The sequence below is a fragment of the Diadema antillarum genome, unplaced genomic scaffold (genome assembly GCF_040938485.1).
Source record: "Diadema antillarum isolate AM-2024a unplaced genomic scaffold, OU_Dant_1.0 seq00001521_RagTag, whole genome shotgun sequence".
Lineage (NCBI taxonomy): Eukaryota > Metazoa > Echinodermata > Echinoidea > Diadematoida > Diadematidae > Diadema > Diadema antillarum.
Window position 1 is genome coordinate 405,886 of NW_027272253.1, and position 17,510 is coordinate 423,395.

General features: G+C 38.9%; 2 protein-coding genes across 3 annotated transcripts in view; one reads left to right on the forward strand and one right to left on the reverse strand.

The window, feature by feature from the left end:
- LOC139710314 (uncharacterized) overlaps positions 1–326 on the reverse strand; it is a 37,818-nt gene extending 37,492 nt beyond the window's left edge. Inside the window, exon 1 of the mRNA XM_071622233.1 lies at positions 92–326. The gene's annotated coding sequence lies outside the window, so the exon portion shown is untranslated. The remainder of the gene's footprint in view (positions 1–91) is intronic.
- LOC139710324 (uncharacterized) lies at positions 303–15,971 on the forward strand. 2 transcript variants are annotated; one of them, XM_071622241.1, is made up of 9 exons: positions 303–491; positions 4,767–4,889; positions 5,596–5,811; positions 6,761–7,153; positions 8,237–8,533; positions 10,830–11,114; positions 12,014–12,250; positions 13,661–14,221; positions 15,499–15,971. In XM_071622241.1, exons 2-9 carry the CDS (start codon positions 4,781–4,783, stop codon positions 15,783–15,785), a joined length of 2,385 nt encoding a protein of 794 aa, XP_071478342.1. In that variant the 5' UTR covers positions 303–491; positions 4,767–4,780; the 3' UTR covers positions 15,786–15,971. The 2 variants fall into 2 exon arrangements, with proteins under 2 accessions (XP_071478342.1, XP_071478343.1); XM_071622242.1 differs by having other exon boundaries at positions 303–455.
- Positions 15,972–17,510: the final 1,539 nt, after the last annotated feature.

Consider the following 17,510-nt stretch of genomic DNA (forward strand, 5'->3'; position numbering starts at 1 on the left):
GCTATAGGCTACTATCATGTGTTGTGACTTCATGGTTTGTCCAGGGTGGTACAAGGAAGTCACAATCATAATGGTAAGAGCTAATATCTACCTCAGTTTATGTCTCCTCTTCCTTATGATGATATGTCGATCATGTGGTAGCCAGTCGCAGCCAGGATCACATGAATGCTTTCAAAATGGTGGACATATTTCGCAATCTAAATTGTTATCACCAGCTGAACTGGGGAATCCCCACTCTACCATCGCGCATGCGTCTGGTTGCACGCCTCAGCGATTACTATGCTGTATCACAACGTTTGATTGTGTGGAGCTGCACCCGTCTTGGAATGCAATTGTATATGCCACGGTAATCTTTCTTACTTGCAGCTGCAGTCTTAGTGCTTTATATGTACTGTAAGACACTGAAGACACGGCGTCATGAAGTCTGGATGCCAGTTCGCTGAGTAGGGAGGAACGTATGTATGTATAGTTTTCCGTACATTGACGCATTGGTGAGTACAATGTACTTTCACGCTCACATCTTTGACGAAGATTCGGGACGGTGTGCCATATCCAAACACTGTCATGTACGACGTGTGTGAGGCTACTGTTTTCCACCCACGAATTCATATACAGGCACCAGAGCCCTACACACATACGTGTAGGGCCTTCTTTTTATTTTACTTTGCGTGGTTGCGCACAGCATTCAGTTATCAGTAACATCAAGGAGCTTCGAACACAGGAATAAGCAAATATGTAGTCTATCTCCAAATGTTTGAAGCTTCTTAATTGGTAACATCTAGCTCTAACCAAGGAGTTGCAAAGCTCCTTGCTATGCCATGGTATGGAGCTATGTAGCTCCATGCTACGAGTGAAAGGAAAGGCTATATACCCCCTCTAAAATCTAATGATACATTATCTATAGACCTACATGTTGTACCCTTGAGTTACCAGTGTGATTTTGAAAATAAAAAAAGTACGACAATTGCACTTCTAGTATACAGCAGCTTTTTTTTTGTGTGTGTGTATGTGTGTGTATATTCAACTGTGAATTTAAAAAAAAATCAAAATGACATTTCCTGCACAATTGAGATACAAGGTGAATGTGACATGATGTAATGTGGTATACAGTGTAGACGTGTTTATATCACTCCAATAACCATACTGAAACGGTACGATCACCCATGGGCATGTGTCGTCTATACATGCACCCGCAGCATCTGCAGGACACTTGAATAAAATAATGTCATGCTTTCATTTTCAATATGTGGGTCCACTGTTAAGACAGCAGAAGTAGCACACACAGTACACATAATAGGGCCTACTCCACGTGATCATGTCCACGCAGATGTTTATCGCATATCTTCACCAAGACATTTAGTCAAGGCGCTAATTCCTGTAAGAGGCTTAATTAAGGAGTTCGTTCAACCCACCCCGCAGGAAAGGTTTGACCAGACAAGGTGGTAGATGGGACCTCTATGAACATCCCCAGGTAGTATGTGGTTCCAAATTGTGGTGTCAGTAGAATTTTACTGGCCACTTTTCATCATGATTTGTTGAAACAAACGTAAAAGAGTCTGCCCACGCCAAGACTATTACACGCACCTCTAGCACTGCGCCAGTGCTAGTGCTGCGTGTAGTAGTCTTAGCGCGCATATACTTTTTCTTCGATAAACAAGGGTTTTGCCTGCAAACTCACTTTTCACGCGAAGCTGGGTTCGGTGTAGTATAGTTTCTAGCCGTTTTTATTTCGTCTTTATTTCAAGAGTTCAAGCAAGCCGAGTGAGAGCGCATACCCGGTGATTGTGACGACCGAATCGTAATCACTGGGTGTGTGCTCTCACTCCACTTAGCGCAACATATACAGCGGGCTTCTGCAAAATACACAAGCTGCAACTCAGAGAAATAAAGACGAAAAAACGGCTAGAAATTAAGACTAGGGTCGGTAAACGCTTGTCGCTATTTGGGGCACTGAAAACGACAAACTCACACAGTTTTTGCATTTATTTCATGAAGAATTCATCAAAACTGCATAAAACTATATATGTACATGTTGCTAGAGATGTCATCCATACAGTGGGATTCATTGTAAGTTATAATATTGTGCATGGTTACCATGGTAACCGGATGCCTAAAGGTGACTGGTAACCCCCAAAATGCCTCCTGCTGCTGCAAACATTGGTTTTTTTTATCTTATAGACGCAATAAAAAGAAACACACACTTTTTTATTGATTTTCATTAAAAAGTTTTCCCTGTTGCCATGGCAACCAGTATTATCCAATCAGAATTTAGTTGTCAATAACTCAAAAACTAAAGCCCATAATTTAAAAAAGCTCAATAAGCATGTCCGTCCTTCTGCATGAAGTGTATGACATATATGTGAAGAATATTTTGAAGCATTCTCAAGTTACAGCAAAATTTGTAAGCAAAGGCATAATAAACGGCCATTGAAAGAAAAATATCATTTTCGAATAGTAAAATGCATGAAAAAGTTGCATCCGTCGTACTTTCAACACAAATTTGACTTCAAAGCATAGGCAAATATGTATAGTTTTTAATAATGTATGGACACAAATTTCCCTTAAAAATAAGATGAATACAGAAAGCAAAGCCAATATTCTATAGTAGCTCTTTCGAGTATTTACAGAGCGATGGTTATTCAAAACAATCCTGGAAAAGAGCAGAGGAAAGCAATTAATTGTTTATGTTCTTAAAGGAAGTTTATTCAAGAATACCGATAAATTCCTTTCTAAAGAAGGAATATACACGTGCGCTGGATTATCCATCAAAGAATTAAGCGTACTTTTGTGTTCGTTAGCTGTTGTAAAAAAAAAAAAATGTATGTATGTATATATATATATATATATATATATGTATAGAATGAAATGAAATATCATGATATGTAAATTTTATTCAAAACGTGCAGTAATGAATTAATGCGGAGGAGAGAATGGGGGAAAAATCTTGGGCGTCTTTTCCCTTTTTATCCAGACTAATTTTACAGTGTAGAGCTCATCTTCAATGAGTGATGTGCACGAAAGGCAAAAGAAACAAACCTGTCTAAATTCCAGATATTTTTGGGAGTTACCAATCACCTGTAGGCATCCGGTTACCATGGTAACCATGCACAATATTATACCTTACAATGTATCCCATTGTATTGCTGACATCTCTAGCAACATGCACATATATGGTTTTAAGGCGTTTCGATGAATCCTTCGTGAAATAAATGCAAAACCTGTGATAATTTTGTCATTTTCAGTGCCCCAATAGCAACAAGCGTTACCTACCCTAGTCTTAATTTCTAGCTGTTTTTATTTCGCCTTTATTTCTCTGAGTTACAGCTTGTGTATTGTGCAGAAGCCCGCTGTATTGCGCTAAGCCGAGTGAGGGTGCATGCTCAATGATTGCCACAAAAAACGGTTCGGGCGTCACAATCGCTGGGTATGCACTCTCACTTGGCTTGCTTCAACTCGGAGAAATAAAGACGAAATAAAAACGTCTGGAAAGTACACTACACCGACCCCATTAGCGTGAAAAGTTAGTTTGCAGGCAAAAACCGATGTTTGTCGCGGAAAAAGTCTTTGTACGCTAAGACTATAACACGCACCACTGGCATTGGCGCCTGTAGCAGTGCTAGTGGTACGTGTAGTAGTCTTAGTGTGCGCAGACGCTTCCTCGAAGAATATGGTCATGTCGCAACTAAAATGGCCTGTAAAATTTCATTGATACCACAATTTGATATCACATACTACCTAGGGGTGTTCCAGAGGGTCCAACCGACCACCCCATGCAGTCAAACCTTTTCTACGGGGTGGGTTGAACGAAGTCATTTTTTCTGGGTCGCTGCGCCTGGACTAATTTCATGATATTATCCTTTTGCATCTTTCAATTGCTTAATACGTCGTACACTCAAGTTAAATTGTAAACAGGCACTGTGTAATTCCACGAGCCTCCGTTACAATCATCATGTTCTCTTTTTTTAGTTGTGCATCGAACTGCAAATGAAGATGATTATTTTGATTCATTTGCTTACTGCGTTCAAATGCTTTGGTGTGAACCATAATTCAATGTAAGGTTTGGCCACTTAAATATAATGTGGTATCGTCGGCGCACATTTTTCAGTCGGTTTTACTGTAGAAACTGTCACTAACGTGCCACAAGAATTGATAAAAACAGCCCTATAATAGAGCCCTTTTTTAGGCACTCCAGATGAAGTTGAACTTGTTGACGATCCAGTTTCTTGTCTTGTGTTGTCTTGTGAATTGTCTTGTCGAAGATGCCCACAATCAAAAGATTATATATCATTTCTCTCACAGGATATACCTCTTACCTTGGCATTTATATGTTGCTTCCTGTCTCTAAGGGAGGTATATGGGTCGAACCATAGTCATGGTTACAGTGGAACCCTGCTAATTTTAATCCCGCTTGATTTCGCGGTTAAGACTACTTGTCGACAGACTGTGAGTGTCAAAGCACGGGCAGCGCCTACCAAAATACCACCTCAAATTAAGTAAACTGTAGTAGACACAAAAGGTAACTAAAGACAGAAACAACCAACTGCGTCTTTAGTCGAGTGACAGGATAGAAACCCAAACCTTTATAGCATTACTTAATCACATACCGGTACGTCCCTTTCAAAAAGTTTACTATTTAAAGCCCTGCATCAGGAAGAATGTGTACAGCACCCGTAATAAAACTGTTATGACGATCATTGTTTTTGCACGAAGGACAGATTTTCAAACATCTGGGTTTATTCATTCGTTTGAATGTGTTCATTTTGAAGGTCCTTAGCAAGACATGTCACAGCCTACAAAAGATCCAAACCTTGGTCTCGGGAAGTCCGATCATTCCTCTGGGGATAACGTCACACGCAGTGTGCAGCAAAATATGATGGATATGGAAACGAGTGAGTTTGTAGCTGCATGGCAAATTTCACTGAATCTCATTTACGTTGTAAATTCCCCCCCCCCCCAGCTCATGGTGTTTTGTAGTTTCCTAATTCACCCATATTTCGTTTACTGAAAGAGCTAGCTGTCGTCAGGATTGGCAGAGATGATCACCCTCGGAGCGATAGAGAGCGCTCTATAGTGTTAATTTCATGGCTGGAATAATTTTATTGACGGAATAGACCTAAAACGCCTTAAAAACTATTTCTATAGTAAAGAGCTAATGCACTGTATATATTACATTTATGTATCCCGGGATCCAGCTGAAAAGATTGTCATAAAAATGAATCAGCTGCCCTTAGCTGCAGGCTTGATGGAAGGGAGATGACAGTGATCTTTTCGATTTATTAATAGAAAAAAAACTGAGTTTATTTTAAATGCTGTTGGAAGAAGAGATACTCGAAATACTTCTTTTACGGGGCATAGACATGGATCGCAAAGCATTTGCTTTTGAAAACAAGATGGAACAAATAGTTTAAGATACCACCAATCATGGGGGGAAATGAGACGTGAATGTTTTCCAGCCATACTTTGTAATAGATGTTTCCTCGTTTCCTCTATTTGCCTCTTTCGTTGCCTCTATGATGACCTATTTATCAATTCATTATTTTTATTCATTTGTTCAGTCACGTTCATTCATGTATCGTGTTTTATACGTATCACTAGATCCTGAGCGTGATGAATCGGAGGAAGTTGACGAAACTACTAAAGAACGTAAAAAACGTATAAAGAGCGATACAGACTGGGCTGGTGCTCAACACGAGCGTCCTTTCAGTTCACGGGCGAGTGCGGGAGAACCAAAGCCTAGCTCACAGGGTGTGGTAGAGCACTCCAAACAACAGACACAGAGTATGCAGCCAGACAGGATGGGTAGGACAGCAGGTGAGTTTGTAGTCACTATCAGCAGGTTTTACATGAGCGATGGATTTCGTAGATGTGCTAGCAGTATCACTTTTGGTTTTACTGTGATTTTAATGATATTCTGTTTAAAAGAAAAAGTTTATATAGTCCTGTTCATATCAATGAATCTTATACGTCAAGTTGCTTTTAATGAAACTAGCTTAAAGAATGTCCTTGGCTGATGTAAATAAGCACAAACTATTCAGTGTTAATAAGGGTGTAATCTCGGAGAAATATTGAGGTCTTGAGTACTGTTCAAGCTGTAGACACTGTATAATCGGTGCTTGTTTACGACAATGAAGGACAAGTAGTCAATCAGTTGCAATAAGCTTGCGTTCAAGAATTCTTGTTTCAAATACGAGATCATCATCCATACGCAGGAAAGAAACTTTCATTATTTTGTAGCTTGAAATCTACAGGCGCATTGGAGTTGGACATAAAAAGTTGTTCTTCAAACAACCTAATGATTTAACAGAACTCCGACCAATATACATTGACTTATAGCCCAAATCCTTACGTCACAAATGCGGTCGTCGGGTTGATTTCGTCATAATGAGTCAACTACACTGTCACGGTTGCTTTATTTTCGCAGCAGTGATAAAACAGTCACGTATTCCTGCCTATAATATACTGCAGGATGAACGCGCTTAGCGCACATTCTCAATGATCAAAGCAGATTTGTTGAGGCTTTTTATAACAAGTCTGTACTTCATTTGTATTCCATTCCCAAATACATTCGGTTGTCAGTGGTAATCACGGAGCCTGTGCAATGTGAATTATATAATTTTATGACGTTTTCATGTGTATCGCTTTTGTACATGAATCCACTATTCTTTCTAAAGAGATTTGCTCGTTATTGCTTTGAAGTCATGTAATTGTTTTTTCCACGTTATTTCAATTCGTTTACTCACTCATTAATATACTATTTCAGCTGATCCTGTCCCAGGCACACCACAGACAGTCGTTGGAATTTCGGACGAAAGTGAAAGACAAATGGGCCACACCGCCGGAAATGTAAATCCGCTGACTGAATCCGTCAAAGGCAGGTCAGTCTCCATTTCTGTGTGTTCATCGTCGCCCGAGTCGTCTGTACGGGGACTCCTTGATCTCTTCGATTTCTGGAAGAGGGAAGCGCACGGGAAAATCGCTCAGGTGAAGTTCATTCCGCTGCCATATAACGACATCGACCAATACAAATTCAAAGAAAACGACCCTGTGGATGTGATGATTCTGTGCCACTCCATCTTCAATCGCAGATTCGCCATTACAGACGTCGCAGACGCCCTTTACGACAAATACCTGAGTTATTGTTCTACCGTAATTGGTAGGTTTTCACCAAGTCGAAGTTTCTATTCGAATTTAAACTTCCTTGTCTCTCCCTAAATATTCTTTTCATTGAAACTACGATGAAAATGTTAGATATGTCACGCTTCCATTGCTTCCCCACTCTAATTGTTAGTGTACTTGTAATCGACCCATCATAGGCCTACCCCGGCCCTCCTTGATCTCGGTATTTCTTCAGCTGTCACGTAACGCCTTGCAACTTGTCGCGTTTATTTTTCGTTTCTTTTCTGTGATTTTCTGCACATTATGATACGACATTTGTCGGGATCAGACACTTGGTTCGGCTGTCAGATTACAATAATTGATCACTGTCATGTCCATCAACTCGTGCAGTTTTGACAATATCGTTTGTGTGTGATTTTATTCTAATTTACAAAGTGAAAACCTAATTCCAAACCACATTTTATCTTCCGATTGAATACCAGAATAGAAATTTGAAGATATTGCGAACTGTCTCAAAGTTACTTTAGGCACGTGTTGTTATTTCAATAAACAATGTGGCCTCACTTTTTCGCAGTAAATCACTAAAATGAAATCAAACGTTTGACATATTAATATGAATTTCCTTTCCTCTGTAGGAGACGGATGCCACAGACTCCTATTAGGCAAAAACCACGTATTGTCATATCTGCACAGGAAGAAAAACTGTAACCCCCTGCTCATTACGTCATTATTTTGTTAGTTCAGGTTTCCGGATGATAACCTTTGAATGAAATGTTTACCTTGTAACACATAACTCTTGATAACTCTAAATAACTCTAAATTTCAGCAACTCGTCCTATTCATGCATCCAATTCTCTATTGTATTTGCTATTAGAAGAGGTAGGTCTATTCTACGTATTCGTGTGTGTGTGTGTGTGTGTGTGTGCGCGCGCGCCCGTGTGTGTGTGTGAGAGAAATAGTATCTATGGGTATGAATAGAATAAGCCTGGTACTGAATGATAACAAAACAATTTACACATTCGAATTGTTTTTTTATCAAAATTGTGAGTGGAACAGGTATTGGTTGAAAATATGATACGCATTTTCTAGAGTGTTTTTTTTTTTCTTTACGTTACTTCAGGTAGCGGGAAGATGGCCGTGATAGTGTATGACTTCAGTACGATCGACGATGCCGCTTATTCCTCTCGTCAGGTAGCATTTAAGAATTTACAGCCCAAAACATTTAACACTACCAGCTTGGCCATCACGTGTGGGAATCTCTCCCAAAAGGAGCCGGAAATAAGACTGGGGGACATGGCCTTGCTTCGGTCATTCATTCGGGATGCTGCGCAATATTCCGGGGAAATGAGGCTTGAACCTGGTGTGCGGTCCACATTTGATAGAGTTACCTCCTGCTTTACAAGAGAAAAACAGCATGGTGAGAACACGAATGTATAGTACGGGTACTTATCAGTAAAGTTGGGAAATAGGCCGTGGTTATGGCCCAGCAGCAAAATGTGAATTGTTTGTGTCAGAAATAAATGCAGCAAAAATTCACTTTCTATAGCATAATGAAAAAGCACTGGACTAACCGCTTTCACAAGGCAGGGGGAATAATGTTAGTATCAAGTTGATGGAATGTGTGATTTTCATGAAAAATGATTTTTTTTTTAAAAGAATTCCCCTTATATTTTCTTTAGAATTATTGTTGTCCACATATAACGCCATAACCTCTAGTAGTCTCCTCATCCAGTGCTTCCAACACCAACATTTTAAAAATTCTAATATTTGCATGGATTGTCCGATTTTCCTTAACCCTATTTTAACTGGGGGGGGGGGCAAATTGACCCCCCCCCCCCCCGACGTTAACGCGCCACGATTTCTCAACGCGCAAAGATTTTGCCGCGTCGTTTCACGACTTTTTTCATTGAAGTCTCCCGCATATTTTGAGACCAAATTTGCGACGTCTGGGTACGCCGTTCTGAAGTTACGTAATGTTTTGCATATGCATGTCAACCAAAAAACAGCTCAAATTCATGATATCGTGTGCAAATCCAATGCAAATTGTGTGTTTTTTTTTGGTTAAATTGATATAAATTAGATTGTTTCAACTTTTAACCATTGAAATTAATCAATTCTAGTGTAGATAAGCCTGAAAAAGTGCCTGCAACAAATTTTGGCAAAAAAAGAAAGAAAACAAAACAAAATGTCAAAAAACAATAAAATACATAAGAAATTAACAAATCAATAAAAAATAAAAGAAATTGATATCGACTATGCTATTTTTTACACGAAAATTGTTTGATGTGTCTTGAGGAATTCTGACACAAAAATTTAGCAATCCTCCAGTCTTTTTAATGGAGTTATAGGTGAAAATATGATTTCATGCACAAATTTGCATAATTAATGTACTAAAAATAGAAAGGCAATATTTGTCTATTGTATGACCATGTGATCTTGTAGTTGACATCCAGCTCTATCTTCAGGCAAAATTTCGCAGCGATCGCGCGATCGGCGGCCGAGATCTGAGGGGGGGGGGGGGGTCAAATTGACCCCCCCCCCCCCTCAGTAAAAACTTGGTCTCAAATAGCCCAGTTAGAATAGGGTTAAACTTTTACTGATGTTTTCTACTCATTTTACTGCTTTAATTCAATCTACATTTCTATTTAGTATCCTTTAACGGCCGTTCCCTCCATTTTCTCGTTATTCCGTCTTATAGCTTGTTCAGGGTCGAATGTCAGCTTAGCCAAATTCATAAGCATATTACATAATGATAATGAATAACACTTATATAGCGCTTAATACTGATGTTTCTCAGCACATGTAGGCCTATTGGTAATCATTTAAATGTTACTCAGCAGATTTCCTTTAAACCTGGTATGGAGATTGATTATTCTAAGCTCCCGTAGTTTTGTTTGCTGTTTGTTTGCTTGTTTGTTTGTTTTTTCTTTGTTTCGCTTCTGACAACTTTCAGTGTCCCGACTTTCACATACGGAAAGGCCAGATTACGATCTACAAGCTCTTCATAATCATTCTGAATGGAGATGTATCATTTTAGGAGAAAACACCTCTAGCTTTAATATGACGTTGCTGTAATTGACTCGTTTTACAAAAGTTTACTAGCAATGCAATCGTTTGAAGGCAGTAATTTAGTTTGGTGCTCAATTCATTTTGTTCAACTTGGTGTAGATATATTTTCGAGTCAAATAGACGTTGCTAATGGGATCAACAGTTTAATGTTTTGTTCTGTTCTCTCCATCAACTCTCACTTAATTACTCTTGCACTGCTTGACTGATTTAACACACTCTTTTTCTCTCTGAATTCTTCATAAATCTTTATTGATTATAGTTGCACATGTAGTTATGGATATTGATAATCATCATAATTTTGATTACCGGTATAGTCAATAATATCATTGCTGGCCCTTCCCTTCAATATCGCAGTGGAAAAACAATGAAACAAATCTTGCCTATAGCTATGTTAGAGAGTGAAAACAATATTTTCATGGTTACGTGCAGAAAGTGTAATAATGAAAAATAATCACATCCTCTCTAAAGAAGAACGACAAAACACACACACACACACACACACACACACCCTTTCGCTCGACGTGGGCAAATAATTACTGGTAGCTCACGTACATTTCATTGACTTATAAAATGTGTGTAATGTGCCTCATAATTGCACCTTTAATGGCTAATTTTTTTCCGTACTCTTTTGTTGTAAAATATAGCGACGACCATGACTTGTGGGACAGTGACCCGGTCTATGACCGTGGGAGTATGTGCATGCGCTGATGTGACGAGCGTGCAGGCTTATATGACGGTAATGGATAACCTCAAGAAATGTTACCCCGAAATCATAGGAGTTATTCAGTTTCAGCGTCTGCCGTACGACATTGATTCGTTCAAGTTTCCATCCGGAACTCCCTTTGATGTTTTGCTGCTCTGTCATTCAATACACGACCGCCAGTTGGACATTTATGACAAATTCCTGCGATACTGTGGTGGATTATATGGTAGGTAAAATCTGTGTTTGCCCTTAAATCATTGCTGTATAATGTGGATGGTTCACACAGTTTGATGTGCTCCAGTAATACGACTATATTATGTTTACATGCCATTAAATTTCACCTGATCCGCTGGAGTTTTAGGTTGCTTATGAACTGGACTAAAGCTACTTTTCATAGTCGTTCAGTTGTTCGAGAAATATCACTGTAAAAAGTAACCCACAAACAAGTAGAAATGACATCGGGAACCGGTAGTACGTGGCATTGCGTCCTTCAAAAATATTCGGAAAAATCATCTGTTCCAGGAAAGCTATCCATAGCCTTATTTGTTGTATCACATTTATGTGGGCTTCCACATACCTTAAATTAAATATGATTTATATGTTTTGGTCCCCTTTTTATGTATCTCTATTGTATTGCTATATTTTGATTGTTTTCTTTTTAAATCTATTATACTGTTTACATTGTTTTGCGCAGTTAAGTATATTCCTGTAGAAACTGCGCAATGTGAAAGTCCAGTAATTACCCATTATAATCGTTTGATTATTTCATTATTACTGTTATTATTATTTGTTATTGTATTATTGCTATTATTATTATCACTGCTACTATTATCATTATTTATGTCGTTAATGGAAATTATGGCATTCCGATTCCGTTACAGGATCGATGGCGTACAGGCAAAAAGATTTAAAGTGGAAATGATTGGATAGTAAATGAGGACCTAAATATCCATCGACAAAAGGAATAAGGTAGATAATCTAAGTTTAAATTTGAAAAAATAAAGGTAATATTAATTGTTTACTCTTAAGAGATGTTTTAAACATTCATTGCTGACATGCAGTCACCGTGACCAATGACATCACTCACATATGGCCAACTTTGACTGTTCTTGTTTCTTACTGCAGGAAAGGGACAACTGGCTTTAATCATCTATGGCGTCGACTTTAAAGACATCACCGAACTCGATGTCAAATTCAATTCATTTCAGGCGGCCCATCCACTCACCTTCGAGCTCGTTTCTGAGCTGATAATTTGTGGCCGACTTGATGAAGGATTTATAATGAAGGCAGAAGACACGGAGAGACTGATGACCTTCTTCGAGAAGGTGCGATATGGACAGCCTGTGATGACCCGAGAGCCAGGTATTCGTATTCTGAGTTACCTCCTTGAAGTTATGACTTGTATTCTAGTTATTGAGAGACAGCGGCCCTCTTTCATAAAGCTGTTCGTAATTAAGTTACACAGGACTTTACGAACGACTTGAATAATATGGTTAGCCAAGTGAGAATCCGAATTACTGTTAATTTCAAGAGCTGAAGTTGAAATTTGCAGATAATAATAAGTGTTATTACATGTTAACACATGTTTTTAGTTGAGAGTGTATTTCGCTTCGATGTAGCTAGCTGAAAGTTTGACAGTTTGACATACAGTCGTGCTTTGTTAAAACCTAAGGATGGAAAAAATGGACACACATATTGGCACTTCATATTCCAGTCGTTCGTAAAGTGTTGCGTAACTTTATGAACAGCTTTATCCAACAGGGCCCTTTCTCATCAAAATTTACTGATCGAGGATTCAGCATTTCGACATGCAGTTATCATGGTTATTATTTCGTTTGGGATAAAAAACAGATACATTACATCACTTCTCCTTTCATCCTTTCCATGGACCTACAACGCGTTGTAGGTCCATGATCCTTTCTATGCCGGGGTCGATGGGCGTAGTGTACTACATAAATGTGCGATGACGTTTTCTGTACCAGTCGGTACTCAAAGTATGCAAATAGAGTTATTACGAAATGGCATGTGTATGATAAGATTGAGTAAACTTTGTTTTGGTGTAATTTGAAACAATGTTTTATTTCATCCTATATCGATTCATCCACTTTTACATTGTCTTATGCTTCGAAAATGCTGAATGAATTTTGTAATTTGGAAAAAAGAAAAGAAAACTATACTGATATAATAGTGGTGATGTTAATCATTATAATGACAAAAATCAAGAAAAAGAAAAAAGAGAATTATTATTACTGTGATACATTTATACTGAAAATGCTGATGATAATGATAATGGTAATAATAATGATGATAATAATAGGTGACAAAACGTCCAGCTATAGTAGCACTAATCTACACAAGTCCGAGATTCTTGCCAGTACTCTTATCCCATAATTACCAGGTATCCCTTGTATTAAGGGGAGCTCATAAGGGACAATGCAGCCGCATGCCTTTCCTGTAGAATGAGATAATAATGTATGAATTTAAAATTATGTTAATTGCATTGCAATCTCAAATGAACTCTTGTGTACCAGATGCATTGCCTTGATATTTCATTCCAAAGCCATGGTAAAGATGCATCATAGGAAATTATGTGAATTCTTACTGCCTTGAATTATATCCCATGCATGAATTGTTTTATATAATGTAGTTGCCTTTACAGATGCTATGGGGACGTCATGACTTAAAAGATGAATCTGGGCAAACTCAGAATTTATTTCCTATGTGTTATTGTCTTGTTTCTGTTTGTTTGTTTGTTTTGGTGTTTTTTTCCAGCTCCCAAGTCGATGGAGAAAGGGGTGCCAGGGTCAAAGGTTGTATCGTCGCAGCCACTGGACAATGTGCCTCAACCGCCTAAGCCGGCAAGTGCATCTCCATCCACTCTTAGTGGCTCTGGTACAACAGGCCACTCTGCAGCCGTCCGGTATGCACCTCACCCAAGCCAGACGATACCGGAATATTCAACAGACAACAAACAACCTGTGATACTTCCCATGGCCGCATCCCGGAATTCACCACAGTATGCCCGGCCCCCTTGCCAGTCAACTTTTCCCCCAAATCGCCGGGTTTCAGTATCTCTTTGCACCTCAGCACCAAGTACAGTAACGGCGTTGGAGTCGGCGTTGGAGAACCTGAGACGCAAATCTCCCCAGCTCGTCAGCGATGTCCGCGTGCGACGTCTCCCATACAACGACCTCGATACATTCCGCTTCCTCGCAAGCGAACCTGTGGATGTCATGGTGCTGTGCCACTCGACTAATAACCGTGGTTTTGCCATTACTAACGTGACGAATGCATTGTATGAGAAATACCTGACTTATTGCAACAAGATCATCGGTAAGAAACTTTGTGGATCAGTAGGAGCAACAACAGGAAAACAAGCAAACAGCAACAACTAAAAAAAAAAAAAAAAACATTCACCAGGAACTCGAACCATGCAGGCTTACATTAACCCCATAAAAATCATGCGTATCCATCTGCAGAGCCACCTTTGTGATCAGGGCGTTGCCCCTTGACGCCAATCAGGCCTCTAGATGTCATTCACCCACCACTCCCACCCTAATGTTGAGATACAAATATACGTGTATTGCTCCCTCTCAATGTATTACATAAAACGAACATAAATATTTTCTTCAACAAAGGCCTAAGAAACTACATGGATGACCAATAACAAAATTAACCCGTCATGATAGTAGCACATGTACTTTGCTACTTTTACTACTAATAATGATGATGACACTAACATTGACGTACTTGATAATGATAGTATAGATGAATATTCCATTGCAATAATAACATTGATGATACAAGGTATATCGGTGTGGTGAAAATGTAGGTAGGGCCCACAGCGATAATTTCTAAAATTCGTAATATTATTTGTTTTAATATGAATTCTTTGAAACTGAACAAAGAGCTGCACAACATTTCATTCAGTATTGAATATTGCAATAACATCACAAACGAGCAAATGTATTGATTAGCTATAACCATAACCGCAAACCACTGTTTACGTTCTGTTTATTTGTTTGTGTACGTCACAAGATGACTGCACATAAATTACAGTAAAATTAATGTTACAACTCTCCCCTGGTGGCTGGACGATGCTGAAACGTTTATTATACTGGCAATGTACAATTTTTACTTACTACTGCTTTCTTCTCTAATGTAGATATTCTTCCTAGTTTTTTATTGATGAGATAGAAAACATCGTGTTTGCAAGACCTTGGGTGCGCTAACATGCTTTTACTTTACATTTTTTTTTTTATGTGCTTGAATACTTTGGCAAATATTTTACGCCATGCATTCAACCTACTTGTTCAACAACCTGGCTATGTCCCTTGCTATCACTTTCATTGTCTTCTTTTTGTTGTTTAAGTTTGTATTTTCCTCACAGTAATACTGATTGTTAGTTTGCTATAATTTATTCAAAAATCTCACAGTATTACTGATTGTTAGTTTGCCATAATTCATTCAAAAATGGATGATAAAATCTTGAGTAAACGCCCTGTGTGGATGGCGTAATGATGATCATAATTAGAAAGCTACCACTTATCAATCACACCTGCTGGTCAGAAATCAATCCCATCTCTCATCCTTCGACTGGTATTTTGCAGGTCGAGACAAGTTGGCAGTTATTGTCCATGACAGCAACATCTCGTCAGAGTCACGTACCTCGCGAATGGAGACCTTCAAAAAGCGTCAACCCCTGACCTTTCACCTCGTCGATACGGTCATCATAACCGGCTCGTTAGATCGGGAGCAATCAGTGGAGAAGGAGGACTTGGAGACCCTCGTGAAATTCTTGAGGAAAGCGAGTTTACATCAGCCACAAAACCATCCGGAAGGTCGCTTGGACAGTATGAAAAGTTGGTATCAGCGACAGAAAATATCCTTCTTTTGAATCGGGAAACCATCCAAATGTGTACAGTTTCTAGAAAGTACTCAAACATGAACCTTTTCGCTTTTCATTTTCTTTCAAAACTTCAAAGTGATTATGCTGCTTTTTCCTTTACGTAAGCACTATGTATAAATACATTACACTCATGCGGATATTTCCAATTCTCCCATGTTTGTGTAAGTGATTTGAACACCGTTTAACCCTAACTAGGCTGGGGGGGGGGGGGGGAGGGGGTCTCGAGGCCCCCCCCCCCCCCCCCCCCCGACGTTCCGGGCGATGTATCGCAATCGCAAAAAGCTATCGCCGCGACGTTTCATGACTGTTTTCTTTCGAGTCTCCCGCATCTTTTGACACCAAATTTGCGACGCCCGGGCGCGCGGTTCCAAAGTTACGCATAAATATGTGCATGCATGTCAGACCAAAAATTGCTCAAAAACGTGAATTTGTGTACAATTTAAATGCAAACTGTGCTTACAGGCAAATTTCATAAAAGCATGATTATTTGGGGGTTTTATTGATTGAAATCAATGAATAGCATATTTTCGTGTTCGGAGCGATGTCGCGGACAAATTTCATCGAAAAAACAATGAAAAACATAAAGTCGAAAAAACAAAGAAATACATAAATTCAAAAACCTATAAAATACTAAAGAATTTTTTCTGATATCACAATTTTTTGTATTACATTTGCTAAGGACACTAAAAAGAATATTTGCACAAAAAATGTGCCTGTTTTGAGCTTTATTTTGTGATTTATACCAAATAGTATGATTTCATGCATCATTATGAATAAATTAGCATAATTTAGCATAAATGATAATTTCTTGAAAAATTAACTTCTAGGTATGTTAGATTACATCATAGGCAATGTGTGTGCCAATTTTCGTCGCGATCGCGCGGTCGACGGCCGAGATCTGGAGGGGGGGGGGGAGCCCCCCCCCCCCCCCCCCCCCCCCGCTCTATCAACTACCCAAATAGCCCGGCCTAGTTAGGGTTAAAGGGGAATTGAGACCGGTAAAATAAATCAACTCCATCAGTAGTTTTTACGTATAGCTCAATATATTGACTGACACTTTTGTGTAGATTTTCTATTATCCACGTCATCTTTATGTTTGAGATGTGTAGAGTTATGTCAGGATTGAGACTATTTCACGAAAAGTGAATCTTAAGCTATGAAAGAGATAACTACAGTGATGATGCTGAGTCATAATGCACCTCATGTATAGACTCACACGATTGGAAGCAAACTCATCGATTCTAATTTAAAAAAAAAATGTCTTTTCCACCTCTTGCAGTAGAATAATAATTTGATGCATGTACTCACACGGACTACTCTCACGTATCACCTTTTGCAGTAGATTAATGTAGGGCCTACTCGCATGAACTGCTCTCATCACGAAGTGCAGGTAATGTTACAATCTTGAATAGTACTGTCAATAGGCTATAAATAATCTCAGTTACACTCAAAGAGTTGACCATTCATAACACGAACTTTACAACGCTCTCTCATCTTGCAGACTTTTTTTTCATTATATTCATAATGCATTCAGCGAGTGCAGATTGATGCTAATTGCTGCATTTAATCCAGTTCACATTGCGTATGAAAAAGAAAACGAAATGAAAAACAAAAGTTGTTTGTATAATCAGGCTTATTGATTATTCATGTACAAATGTATCCATATAAATGGTACTTGCTAGCACATCCACCTGGCAGCTAGCCTGGTATTTG

Excerpts from the sequence above, each read along its gene's own strand:
- LOC139710324 (XM_071622241.1), top strand. The coding sequence starts at position 4,781 with ATGTCACAGCCTACAAAAGATCCAAACCTTGGTCTCGGGAAGTCCGAT. Across the intron at positions 5,812-6,760 it reads CAGGATGGGTAGGACAGCAG|CTGATCCTGTCCCAGGCACA; the intron begins GTGAGTTTGTAG and ends ATACTATTTCAG. Across the intron at positions 8,534-10,829 it reads TACAAGAGAAAAACAGCATG|CGACGACCATGACTTGTGGG; the intron begins GTGAGAACACGA and ends TGTAAAATATAG.